Below are 14,708 nucleotides of genomic sequence, written 5' to 3'. Positions count from 1 at the left end.
AGAGCACTGCAGCTAGGACGGATTCCGACAATGCTGTCAAGATCCACACAGCTGTGTGAGTGGTAGCTGGCTCTGCCTATCTAGAGCCAGCTGTGCCCACCCCCGTTCATTCCTCTGCTCAGCCCTGGAGGATCGGGAAGTGGGGGAATCCTTGTGCGGAGCAATGACTGACAGTCGCTGCTCTCTGCAGGGAGATCATCGAAAAGTGAGCAAGCAAACGTATGCGTTCGCTCATTTCCCGATCTATAGAGCCCACCTGTGACAGTTTCATTGTCACACGACAGTTCGAACTATGAGGTTGTTCACCCACTCACCTCATCGTTCTCCTTTAAGTATATTTAAAGCAAAAACTCTTTTTTTAGTTTTGGATAGAGTGGGGGAGGGTTAGAACCCTTGTCAAGTTCTTATTTCTGTCTGTGTCCACTACTGGGGACATTCAGGCTGACTATTTGTCATTGAGACCTCTGTCAGGGGTACAGAAAATGATGCATTATCAAAAAGTTACCATTTGTCACAGGAATAGAAGATAAGGGGAAATCTTTCAATGGGCACACTTCTTCTGGTGAGAACTAAGGGGGAAATTCTCCTCACTTTGGAGGGATATCCTCCCAATTCCTGCTATGTTTCCAGTGCAAGAAGTAAAAGGGAAATATTTACAATGGGACAGCAACATCAAAAAATAAAATGCAAGGGGTTCCGTCACATCATCAAAGTTTTTGCTTTAGATATACCTTAAGATAGATATGGAAATGATGCAAAGTCTGCCTCTACCCCAACACTCAACACTCTCTAATACACACTGCAAGCATTAAAGGGAGCCTTTGCACATTTTTTATACATTCAGGTTCATTCATATTGTTAGATCTACCTTAATCAGTATTTATCAATGAACAATACTGCACAATACAAATCTTCCCACTCCTCCAGTCATGCAGCGTTCACAACAAGGTGATGCAACCTTGGTTTGAGATTGTGTGCTTATACATTCCTCTACAATATAATGATTTTAAATGAATTCACTTAGTGATGAACTAGTCTGTGAGCTTCAACAAGCTATGATTTATGGTCAAATAGGACAGGATATTAACATGTCATCCTTCAATCAGCAGCATTAATTGCTAGACTAACCACAGGAAGCTGTCTAACCTCATTAATAGAAACCTCTGTTAAGATACCGCACTTAGATGATCCTTTTACAGGATTCACAAGAATCAACTGTAGTCCCGCCATAACAAGCTCCAGGGGATGACCAGAAGCCCACAGTAACATTCATATCTGGTGGTCTATATAGAGTAAGTTCTACTGTCTGTTTTAAGATTACCAGATTTATCTGTACAGTTTTCTCCGAAACCATGCCAAGAGACCCTACAGTCCTACTGTTAGACAACAAACCTCCTGAGATGATATTTTCAGCTCACAGTCTGGTCCAGCAAGGAACAATGGCTACCCACACCAAACGAGTGTCTATGGAAAATAACCACTTGATTGTATGGAACAGTTATTTAAAAAAAAAATCAACTAAATATGCATCTTTGAAAGTAAATTAAGTAAAATCTCCCACTTGTAGTAGTAGTCATGCCTGATAAAATGGAAACTTAAGAGACTGCACCTGCCTTACAGGAATCAATGGACATAAGACATGCACACTGACATCTATAGATTTATCCATAACTCAAGGTCCACAAAGATCAATATATTGCAAAAAACGGGGGAAAAAAAAGAATTTTCCAATTACTACAGAAAAAGCGTTTTAATCCCCTGGCTGTTATTCAGAAATATAGAAGAATGGATTACTTTGAAAAATGCAGTACATAGGCCTTGGAAAACCCAAAATATATCACCCATGCAGGGAAATGTAAACTGTCCCTTTAGCTCCCCCTCTCCCCAGCAGTGTGTACTCACCCTTCCACCATTTTGTTCATTTAACGGGAGTCAAATTAAATACACAGGGGTATGGGAGAACATTAATCTCACTCTGCTTATCAACGATAGCCGCCTCCTGATTTGCCCAGCACTGCCACCTGGGGATTCAGGAGGAGTCCATAGCCCTGTGTAACCCCCGACAAGTTATTTTTTTTATTTCTCCCCTGGTCGCCTGGGGAGTAAATTCTTGTGGAAGCTAAGTGATCCTGCCTAGTATGGACAAAAGAAAAAGATATACAAGATATGTAAATGAATAGACCGTATCTAACATATCTCCAGCAACAGGTTTTATAATTTAAACTAGATGGAAAACCTCCCCTATTAAAATAATTCTATAAACATCATGATCTATGAGAAAATTAATAATATTAGTAAGATATAATGGAGAAGTTGAAAAAAAAAAGGTACCCACAGATACAGATATAATTCATGATTGGAACATTCTACCTTTCAGGCTATTTTTCATATTACATCCATGCTCAGGATATAACATGAAACATGGTCACATAGCAATTCCCAATGACAATTCAAACAAAGACATCTTATTCAGTGAATACCATGCAAAAGTATTCCAAATGGCAGTAACAACAGCCTGTGCATGTCGAGCGTTATATTTTTCTTTTGTACTTACCTGTACAAGGAAAATAATAAGAAAATAAAAATTTGCTATTCTTCTGAACTGTTCAAATAAATTCTTCGGTACAAAGTTCCAAAATGTGTACTGAAAGAAAGAAGTACAAGAAATGTGTTATTTACTTGCAATTTAAAACCCAAGAATTATAAAGCTATACAACACAAATATTTAAATCCAAGTATGTTTAGTGTATATATATATCTATATATATATATATACATATACATACACACACACATATACATACATATAAATTATTAATTTTTTTAGGAAAAAAACAAAATAAAGCAAAGTAAAGGTAGAGCTAATGCCCAGTAAGAGAAAGTTGTGTTTTGGGCAACACCATGATTTTCATATCGTACAATTTGTATTTAAAATATCATTTTAAAATAATCATCTTCTTGGTTTCTGTATGTAAACTGACATTTAACAATCTACTAGCAGTGAGTATTGTTGACAACCAGCTTTGATTAACAGAAATGACCGTAACTAGTAACAATAAGTATAACACATACCGTATATCAATGCATTGTGCGAATGTGACTTAAGTGTAAACAAAACATTCACATTCTTTGTTTCCCAGAAAACCTTTAGAACACTGCCTTTCAAGTATTAGTCATTCACTTGATTATTTGCCAACAAGTAATAACCAGTATACTTAACCATATTTAAACTCAGACATTATTTGTGGTGCAGTTTAAACAGATATACCTAGGAGCAATCTACACTCTAACTTAATATGAATGCTAAGAGGATAATGTAATAATTAGACTTGAAAAATCTATGTTGTGTTGCTAACTTTGCAAAGATAACATGAGCTGTACATAACTGCTACAAAAAAACATCTTTTAGCCTGTTGCTAATAAATGTCACTAGTTAATTTCTATCTACAGCCATTAATCATTTACAACGGCTCAGAAATAACATTTAGATAACATTTAGATATTGCAAGTGCATTGTTGCAAAAGACTACAATTTAATTTAGGACTTCTAAGAATTCTCTTCCCATTGCTCCTTTAATTGTCTCATTTCCTATTTCACAGCACTATATAGAGAGCTTGAGGTCAAATTACTTGCAGTCTGATGTATGAAATATGACATCACTGACATCCCTTCTACATGAATATGTGAGCTAAAGATCCTAATACACTATACCTCCTAAAGTTAACCCTGCTTTGTATAGCTGGATGAGTTCAATAGTAAGTATTACAGCACTAAAGACTTCAATTTGAAAGATCAGCATGAAACAGTACAAAACTTGGTCTGAGCTGGAGATTAGAGACAATTCAGAATTGGAACTCTAAAAGTTTCTAACTCAGATAACCTCCACAGTACTGAACTGGGACTCCCCAACCCCCTTATTGATGGCTGCCCCTGACACTACTCGTATGTTGCCAGTATGATTGCTTATATGGTGGTTTAGTTGGATTAGTTTAACCTTACCAACACCATAGCAGAATATTCTTGGTTTTAAACAGGTTAGAATGGGCTTTTAGTGTGTTCCAGGGCATTTGCATGCGTTTTTGAAGCGTTTGCATGTGTTCCAGAGCAGGTAAAATAGGGCTTGCTGCAGTTTATTTACATGCTCTGGAACTGAACGCTGCGGTGTGAACCAGAGCCCAAAATACCATTGGAATACATTGGACGCAGTTTTGATCTGCTCTGCTCCTGGAGCACGCTTGGTGTGAACAAGGCCTAACAGTTTCTTATTGGCACATAAGAATGCATGTAATTTTTGATGGATTCACCTTGAAAAAGTTTGTGATGCTGCAGACCAAATGTGTTGGTGCTGGGACTGGCCAGTTGTCTGCTTCTCCTGTGTCCCAGCAAACTGGGCTCTTGATGCTACACTGCTTCGATGCTTTTCAGACCTGGAATGTCATGTGACCCACCTAAGTAGCTGATATGGAAGCCTGAAGAGTTACGAGAAGACTTTACTTCATTAATGGGACTGTTACATGGACATGGTAGCGCTTTGTTAGTAGTTGCTATATCCGCTGCTACAGGCTTTAATTGCATGCCTTGCTGCACGTTACAAGAGGGATTGTCTTATTTACCCACATGCATATAAGAAACTGTTGGTTGTGGATTGCTTCAAAAATTGCAGCCAGGGACCTCAGTTGGAACTATGACATGGAGATTAACTGTGAGAACCTTATCTTTATTGGAAGCATTGACCATACAGTGCACTTTATTCCTTGGAGATGGGGAACTATTCATGAGTTGGCTTTGCCAATGCACATTATAGACATCTATATACCGTGTTTCCCCGAAAATAAGACACTGTCTTATATTTTTTTGGGCTAAAAAAAAAAACACACTAGGTCTTATTTTCAGGGTAGGTCTTATTTTTTTTTAAATGTACAAAAATCCAAAGTTAATGCAAATCCATATCCAAATTAAATAATCCAAAATGGCAAAATTAGGAATAGGGTGATCAGGGCAATCAGGGGTGCCTTAGCTTTCCAAGAGCAATTTGGTAACCAATCGCTGGCCAGAATGAGCAAAGCGCACTTTCACTATCGATTTCTCACAGGCGAAGTGCATTTGGCATCACTCCTCCTGTGACAGGAGTCGGTGCTATAGAGGAGGCATCGGCTTATGCGGCTCTGCTCCCTCTGCTGCCGCCTTGCTTCTCCTAGTGCTGACCATTTCCAGGGCCACCACCGGCCCTGGAAATGGTAACAACTAGGTCTTATTTTCGGGGTAGGTCTTATATTTTAGCAATTCCCAAAAATAGTACTAGGTCTTATTTTCGGGGTAGGTCTTATTTTCGGGGGAAACAGGGTAGTATGGGTAAATGTTTCCGGATGTTGGTAAATATGTATGGTTTGGGGTTGCCAGACAAATGTTATCAATTGTTTTTTAGGTATTCACATTGGGAATTTTTTGGATGGGGTTATTCAGTTATGGTATACTATATACTTCTGCACTTTAAGGACATTTTTATGCATTCAACACTCAGCACAGCACCCTCCCCATATTGAGGGCATGTGGCCTGGTATGTTGCGAAGGGGGCTCGTTCCCTCCTCTTTCCTGCTGCCAGGCTGCTGCTTGGATCAAGGGTCTGTTGAAGGATTTTAGGGGCTTTCTTGGGGCATTGCGGTCCCCCCTAAAATTCCTACCAGACCTGAAGGGTATGAATTGGGGAGGGGACTTCACGCTGTTTTTTTATTTTAACGTTTAACAACATAAATTCATTCGAAATGATATTCATAAAAAATTTCAGATGCATCCGAAATTTTTGTTATTAAAAATTCTGATACGTTCGGATTGGTTCTTTTTAAATCGGAATATGCCAAAATTCGTCCTAATTTCGATTTGGAACGAAACGCACACGTCTAGATAAAACAACGTGATTGAACTTGTGCTTAAAGCAATGTAGACATCTAAATACTGGGACAGCCATTGATGTATTTTTATTTGTCTATGGAAAATTATGCTAATTTCCAAGATTACATATTGTCATTGTCAGCAGCTAAGAAACAGGCACACACTGTAATCTGTTGCACCTTTTCCATCTGACCACAGAAAATCTGCAGATAATTGTAAGGTGTATGGCCAGCTTTAGATTTGTTTTTCAACAGTTGCCAGCAAGCCAGTAGTTTTAACCTTTACTTTCTAATTTCTTTGCTTCAGCTCAAACACAAGAGTTTGTTTCTTATAACACATTACTTTGCCTTTTTTGCTATTATGTTTGGAGAGGAGGCTGTACCTGAAATGGTATGTAGAGCTTTGTGAAGATGGCCAGAGACATTAGATGGCAATCCTTGGGTGCACCTGACAATTCTGCCAGCCAAGGCTCATCAGTAGAAGTGGTTCAGTCACTATTATTTTTTCTCTCTCATAAAACTGCAATGGGCAGTGTATAAAGTAAGCCTACTCCATCCTGCTTCATAGGGCTAAACCCCAACAATGCAACCTTTACATTTAGGCTGCATTCATACCTAATCATTTTGTAGCTCAAATGTGTAGGCTCTACGACACTCAACTGAATTATTGCCAATGGCCTGTGTCCACACCTGAATGTTGTGTCACTTGTAGGAAAACACCTGTAGCACACAAAAGACAATGTGCTTCTTTTGGAAAACAGTAGAAGCAGGGACACCGGCACTCCAGTATAAGCGTGAAGATAAAGTCTTATTTATTGAAGAAATACGACATATCACAAAGATGCGATGACCGTTTTCGGGGTCACGCAGGATCCCCTTCCTCAAGCAACGACATGTGAGAACAGTCACTCTTTTGGAGAACAGTCAAGAGTTTTGCTCAAAATAGACTTCAATTGGAGCATCTGAAAAAGCCACGGTGTTTTTACCTAGTAAGTAGCTTTGAATTGACTAAAAACAAAATAAAAACACAATCGAAAAAACACACAGAGACGCTCAGCTCAAGCGTGAATGTTGCCTAAAGGATTGGCTAGCACAGGTACATCAGAATGGTTTGATAATGGCTCTAAAATGTTGAGCTACACATTGTGTATTTTTGTTTGTATGTTGTATGTATGTCCTTATAATTTTCTATATATCACTGCTAATAAAGCAGAGAGAAATAGTAATAACCAGAGATAAACAGAGACAGACAGACGATGAAACCCATAGCAACTAAATTCCTTCCTGCAACTAAAAGATAAAACTTAAAACACAGGGGCGTAACTAGAAATCACAGGGCCCCATAGCAAAATGTTGTATCCCCCCCCAAAAAAAAAAAATGCCACTGAACAACACATTGCTACAGTTATGTGGCACAGTGTCTGAGCTACAACATATATAATTATATATGATATGATTACATCCAGTTAGAAAACAATCATTGTTCTTGGATGCATCAATCGTGCATCCAGGGATAGTGATTGATTCCGAACCACATGAAATCATATCACATACCATTACATGCAGTGTGCCAGCGTGTACATGCAGTGGCTGTCACCTGATCATTAACTTTAATGGGTGACAGCTGTCGCTTGTAAACGACTGATTAGGGATTCCTCCCGAAGGAAAACGCAAGTTCCCTAATCGCACCTAAACTTACAGGTGTGAATGGGGCCCAATACACACACATAGAGAAATACACCCCCCCCAACAAATACATAGAGAAACACACACACACAGACACACAGAATAATACACCCTCTCCGCAGATCAAATTAAAAAAAAAACATCACCTGCACAATCCCTGGTGATCCAGTGGTTGATTAGAGAGGTCTGGTGCAGTCCATACTAATCCTTCCTTTTGGCCGGAGGTCAGAGCTGCCAGAGCTCCGGCCGAAAGGAGCAGCTATGAGGTCTGCATCTGACAGAGATGCAGATCGTGTAGCTGCAGGCCAGATGGTACCGGTTTGCAGGCCGAAATTGGTACTTGACTTGGAGACCCCTGCAGAGCCTTCCTTCTACTGCAGTAGTTCCACCACTGCTTGCATAACTTCTTAACTTTTGCTCTAGATTTTGTAAATCAACCCATAGATCTATAAACTGGACAAAAATCTATTAACATTAATGAGTACCTTTTTAATAACAGTGACACTCATACCATTGTCATTGTCTAGTCAAAGGAATGTAAACACTCTGTAACCAATCAGAAATCATCCTGTACATGTCTGTCTCTCAATAGAGTGATTTGAGATAGGATGATATTGGATACTTTACTTAAGGTGGACCTTAATAATTCCCAAACGTTTGAAAGGAATTATATATTTATATAGGATATAACATGAAACCTGGTCTCAAAGACTTAACTTTTAACAAAACATTTACGAAAACCAAGTAAATAACCACACAAATTGCAGGAAAACATGGCAGTCCCCACTATTTAAAGCCACAGGTTTCAAGGGATGAGCAGCAACCTTGTGTTTGATGTGCAACATGACCAGGTGCACTCTCCTTACATGCATAAACTTAATGTTCTTTATTGCATAAGGCAAATTATGTATTAACCTCTACTATGAAGATTGTGTAACAATTTTCAATTTCTACAACTGTGAAAATCAACAATGATATCATCAACAATGATATTATCTTTTGCATGGTTTTTCTTGGTAAATGAAACATTTCCTGGTGCCATCTCATCTAATGCTTGAGCACAATGACTGTAAAAGCTGTGCTACTGTTCTCTCATTTTGAATAGTTCTATTGTACGGAGTTGTAAAAAGGCTGCTCTTTATCTTCTAGAGATAAACTGAAGCTGACAATGCAGTGATGGCACAGTGTATAAATAAAAAGCAGATTAATGTGGTAAGCTATTGTGAACCAGTGACAGCTACCACACATGCATTTATTTCTAAACAAGGCTAATAAGCTAGATTATTAATAAACAATCAGATATTTAGTTTAAGTATGCTAAATGCACCAGATCAATCAAAACTGAGCACTCGTTACCGCAGATTCTATTCTGTACATTCAAAGCCAATAGAATTATTTAAGAAGGTCACTATCCCACAACAACCCAAAGCAGCTTCCAAAAGATACACCTTATAACATACAAAATCTTTTATTCCATACCTACTTAAGATGGCTTTAAAAGGACTATAAAGTGTCCTTTATATATACATAGTTTCTTTTCATGTTACTATACTTAAAACTGAAGATTAAAGTTACATATTTGCTTCTTTTTATTCAGGTAAATATAAATTATTGCATACATATATTTTAGATTTACCAAGCTTTACCAGAATGCACAGGATTTTCTGCAGTTTTGTGCTGTAAGGGCTCATGCACACGGGAGTATTGCAAAGCAAATACAGCAGTTTCCTGGCATACACCCGAGTACAGGGTTTTCTGTCCATACACTATGGACAGAAAACTGCAGCAGCTGTGGCTCCCAGGACTGCAAATACAGGCGTATTTTATACTGTATAAAAATATGCCTGTATTTGTTCTGCAATACGTTTGTGTGCATGAGCCCTAAAGAGAGTAAAATTAGATCTCCCACTGTTCAGTTCTGTTCTAAACACGCGCACAGCTGAATAATTTAGAGGGAGACACCAACCTCTTCCTTTGATTTTATACATCTCAATATGGGGTACAGGCAGTCCCCGAGTTACGAACATCCGAGTTACGTACGACCAGTACTTACAAACGGAGGTCCCAGGCTGTTCCACTAGTTGTAACGCTACCGTGCTCGTGCTGACGTTCGTAGTACTGTACCTCCTGTACATTACAGGAAGTTGTTAGACGTGCAGACGAGGAGTGGATCTGGTTCGTAGTACTGTACCTCCTTTACATTACAGGAAATTGTTGGACGTGCAGACGAGGAGTGCCTGCCTCTTCTTCCGGTTCTGGTACTGTACATTAAAAGGAAGTTGCACAAACATCTGTCCAAGTTGCATTTAAAGTAGAACTCCATGCAAATGTTATTTTTTTTAGTTTTGGTTAATATGGTGTGGGTTAGGAGCCAATATGAGGACAGCAAAACAAATGTTACAGGGGGTTAACCCACCCCTATGCTATCCAAAACTAAAAGCAATTTTTTTTGGCTGGAGTTGCACTTAAAAAATGTTCCAGTTCCAACTTACATACAAATTGAACTAAACCTACAGACCCTATCTTGTTCGTAACCCGGGGAATGCCTGTACTGACTTGGGAATTATGGAACTCTTTGACCTGTGAGGCATACACAACCAACTGGATTTTCATGTCAGGGACAGTTTTCTATAGGCTAAAGAAAGACTACCCAAAGTGTGCTGTAGTGCCACACTGATTGGTGACCATGCAGCAAATCGGGTGCTGTCCTTACATATGGAGGTGTAAAAGGTATAAAGTGTGAATGAAGAAGTACTACATGTGCTGAATGTGATAACTGTTGCCTTGTGAAATCTTTATGGACTCAAAAAATGCTTAAAAAGTAAAATGCTTTCTCATCAAATAATCCTCATCACTCAGCACATTTATAAAATTGAAAAACTGAAAGCATGTAGACTTTTTATTGGAAAAGAAACATGTTATTCCCAGGACCAGATTTACCCTCCCTGCCGCCCCCAGGCAGGGAGGGTTTTTTTTTGTTTCTCTCCTTTTTTTGAAAACTTTATCACTTTTTTATTTGTTTTCATGTTTTTACATTTTTATTTATCTTGTCATCTTTTACTTTTTTTTTTTTACAATTTTTTAACTTATTTTCTTATTTTTTTATATCTTTCTTACTATTTTTTACTTTATTGCTTTATTTTTTAATGTCATTATTATTACTTATTATTTTTTACTTTTATTTATGTCATTATTTTTTTTATCAATTGTTTTTTTTCACCTAACTTTATTGCTATCACACAGGAGCTAACAAGTTACTGTGTGATAGCATTTGGAGGTGACAAGTTCTCTTTATTGAACCTGTCACCTCCAATACAGGCATTCTAGCACAGTACTGTGCTGGAACTCCTGTATTGGAGGTGAGACAAGATGAGCACAGCTCTTCCCTCTCACTATCTACACGGAGCGGCAGGGTTGCTTTTAACCCTGCCGCTCTGCTTACAGCTCTCCATTCTGAAGGCGGCGGCGAGGACGGAGCCGGGAGGATGCAGCATGGAGAGAGGTAAGTGCAGGGGAGGGAGGGGGGCGGCGGGTGGACGGCCCGGCACTCTGATTACAAGTGTTCTTGGCGACATCGCCGAGAACACTTGTAAAGAAACAAGTAATTTCTACTATTCTACATTTAGCTCTGCTTGTGCAAAGCAGGGCTAAATGTAGAAAGTAAATTACCGCCCGGAACTCTATGTTCCGGGGGTCGTGTGATTCAAACCGCCCCTCTGCTCAGTGCTGCCCCGAGGCCGGGCCTCGGTGGCCTTGTCGGGAATCCGGCCCTGGCTATTCCTCTTATGCGATAAAACAAACTTACCTGCCTGTTCGCAATCTTCTTTAAAATGTACAATGAGCTACGCATGCACAGGAGTACATTCTTGGCACACCTTTGTCCCAGAAAGAATAAACTCGCATGTGCAGGAGTTACATCATTTCCTGCCAGCCACTTAAGGCGGCTAAAGACCCAGCACTCAGAAGAAGCTGCGGGAAGAGATGTCAGGGCTAGCAAGGACATCACATTCTTGTAGCTGAAGTGGGTATCAACAGACTTTAGTTCCGCTTCAACAAATGAGCACAACACATTTCACAGTTTCACAGTTTTGCATTCTTCCTGCATTTCATTATTTTGCAGCTCAAGACTTTCTTTTGCCAGGAGCTGTGATCAAGGTCTCAACAGCTATGAACAACAATCATTTGTCTCTGGCTGCGTGCCCCACCTAGACTGACTAGTGAGGGGGGGGGGGCTGGGGTGTCACTAGAACATTATACTGTAGTGACCTTCTAACCAAGATCATAGCCTACCCAATGCTACATAAGCAGATAGCCTTCCTGGACATGACATGACAGACAGTCATTAGACACTTCCAGAAAAAGAGAAGATTATAGCTTGCCATACATTCAAATGGTATAGATGGGGTAATCTCCCCATCCCCACCTTGCAAGGCTTTTGCATTCTGATAGCAGCAGGTGTGCCGTTGGTAGAGTACCCTAACTTTGACTGCAGCTGACTGGCTAGAGTCCCTGTTCAGCCAAAAAAATGTTAACCGGCTCCTTCTACAAAAGTTGAAGTGGCAGTGACTGGGGTCATGCGCTGCTCTTATTTCGGCGGTCAGCAGGGCTTGGACAAAATTTGTGGTCAGCTTATGAGATTCAAGGAAGGAGGAGCTGTCCTAGGGAAATGGCTCTTCTGAAGTAATAACATTTTCTAGCAAATTTAAAAGGCACATTATAAGACAATAAAACAACATGATGGAAAGGAAAAACCATGCAAGTATTCATTAAAAATATTTTCTGTGGTTTTACCTTAATTTTTAAGTCGGTGACAGGGTCTCCTTAAGAATTCCTAGGCTAAGAAGAATTCTTGAGGTCTGGGAAGCAATAACTAAAAAATACATTTAAAGCACAACCTGGGTCATCTTAATAGGCCCCCACAAGTCCTTGCCTGCACTTTTTTTGTTTTTTCCTTTATTCTATACATACCTTTTTCCAGTAATCTTCTGGCATCCCGGGGTCCACTTTGCTTTTTTTTCAGTGTCAGCAGTCTTCAATACTGCAGAGATCGATGCCAAGTTATTACATCATTGCCACTCTTTGAAGTGTTGTACTGTGAGCCCAGGCAAACGTGGTTATGCACCCACCAGGGGGCATGTCCATGACAGCCTGGGTTGACACAAAAGAAGTTGAATGCTGGCCATTAATAAACCCAGAAGAGAGCCAGCAGCTGGTGGCAGCAAAATTAGTATATGGAGGCCAGTGATGGAGACAAGACAAACATTACAGTGAGAGCTGCATTGTTTACTTTTTTAAAAGCCTGGGCAAACTATTTTAAAAAAAAATCTGCCTGGAGATCAATTATATGAAGCCCAGGATCTCATGATTAGGTTATAATGTATTATAAAGTACAAATTTGTTTCTGGTATGGTTCATGCCCTAATCAGTCTTGCCTGTTAACTAAATTTACCCAGCAGTGTTATCAGTGAATTACCAAATAATAACCTCTAAATGTGCTTGATGTTGATATTCCGCACATGATGCATGAATAAACCATATGGCTTTCCTGCTAACAAATAAAGGCCTAATACTTTATTAAGTCATAACTATTTAGATCAGAACTTTGAAAAAATCTGGTTAAAACTTCTTGGTAACAAATTAATTCCTGTGCAAATTTTATTTTTGGACTATAATATCATTATTTAATGCAATAAAGAGCACAATCCAACAGGGACAAAATAAAATAATTATATCAACAGAACACAGTGATTTTCCTATTACCTATGCATGGCTACAGTATTTAATAGCAGAACAGCAATCAGCTAAATGTGCAGCTGTGCCCGCTTTCATTAGCCGAAATTAAGAGAATGTGTAACATCTCATTAGGAGAACGCTGGACAACTCCTTCTTCTTAATCAATATTTGCACTAATTACAAAGACCAGAAATAACATGTAAGATGTAACAAGCATCATGCAATAAATGCACACGTACAATTTATTGCAAATAAATACTGATCCATTTATAGAGGATATGAATGAACATCAAGGTCCATTTTTCAGTTTCTACCAAATCTGAGCATGGCTCCAAATTAATAGTTGCATAAAAGTCGGTTTGCTCCATTTGTGAAATTAATCTTAGTTAATAATTACCCAACTTAAAAAATCTTCTGTTACAGTAGAACTAAACTCCATCTGTATGTCATTTTGTTTTCCAAAACATGGTTGGGGGAATTTATCAGCGTCTCTTAAACTGTTGTATTCCTCATTTCTAGTGCATATAGAGACAGATTTAGTATCATAGTTTATGTTTCATTCCTAAATGCCTTCATAAGGGGAATTGTGCACTATAGCACGTCCCGGGATCGCCGATATGTGAACCTAGCCTAAATTGTCTCTAAACTGTCGTAAGCTTTCTGGGAACATCCTGCATGACAGCTAAATAGCCAGAGGTGCTAAGCTGACTTGAGTGTTTGAGTTATCTTTGCGATTGTTTAAGACGTGCTCTCAAGAACTTCTAAAATGTGCGTCTATTGAACGTCTATTTCAACTGCGCAGTTGAAATATTATGCGAAATGTCACAAAACATGTGCAATGAACCGCAAACATTAATATGTCGCAGGAACACTTAAAAAAAGACGCATAACAGAGATAAAACTCTGCGGTTAGTTAGCATGATATTTTGGTCTTCACACCTAACATTTTGGTGCAAATGCGCTCATAAATTCCCCCCTGTGTATCATGCAGAACTGCCTTCTGCTTGTTTTTTGCTGTTTACTGACAGTGGCGGTGGACTGTGTCTTCTCAATGTCTATCGGCTGTCTGTAGTCTCAGCCAGGTGCACATGCGACAGGGTAACAAAGCAGGACCCTAAAGCAGGAAGTGACTGAACAAGAACCTTAATGGCAGGATCACCTGAAATCTATTTAAAGAGATTCCAAGTGACTTTTGAAACTACATTTACAAATAAAAGCTTTCATGAGATTTTAGAGATATCTGAATCTCCTTTAAGGATTAAGTACACGCAGAAGTGTTATTTTAATTTTTTGGGGGATGCTGGCAAGTTAAATGGCCCCGAGATCTTTGAGCGAGTCTAGTGCTGTGGATCTTGCATATTATTATTTATTTTATAATATTTAGAAGCCAGCAGAAGACG

At 39.1% G+C, this 14,708-nt stretch overlaps 1 protein-coding gene across 1 annotated transcript in view; it reads right to left on the bottom strand.

Moving 5' to 3' along the window:
- Positions 1 to 14,708, bottom strand: part of ATP11A (ATPase phospholipid transporting 11A) — a 148,233-nt gene that overhangs the window by 70,184 nt on the left and 63,341 nt on the right. The window contains exon 3 of the mRNA XM_018562255.1: positions 2,555 to 2,644. Within this exon, the coding sequence (XP_018417757.1) occupies positions 2,555 to 2,644 (90 nt within the window). The remainder of the gene's footprint in view (positions 1 to 2,554; positions 2,645 to 14,708) is intronic.

The sequence above is a fragment of the Nanorana parkeri genome, unplaced genomic scaffold, assembly GCF_000935625.1.
Source record: "Nanorana parkeri isolate BGI_ZX_2015 unplaced genomic scaffold, ASM93562v1 scaffold567, whole genome shotgun sequence".
Taxonomy (NCBI): Eukaryota; Metazoa; Chordata; class Amphibia; order Anura; family Dicroglossidae; genus Nanorana; species Nanorana parkeri.
This window is presented reverse-complemented; position numbering and strand designations above follow the sequence as displayed.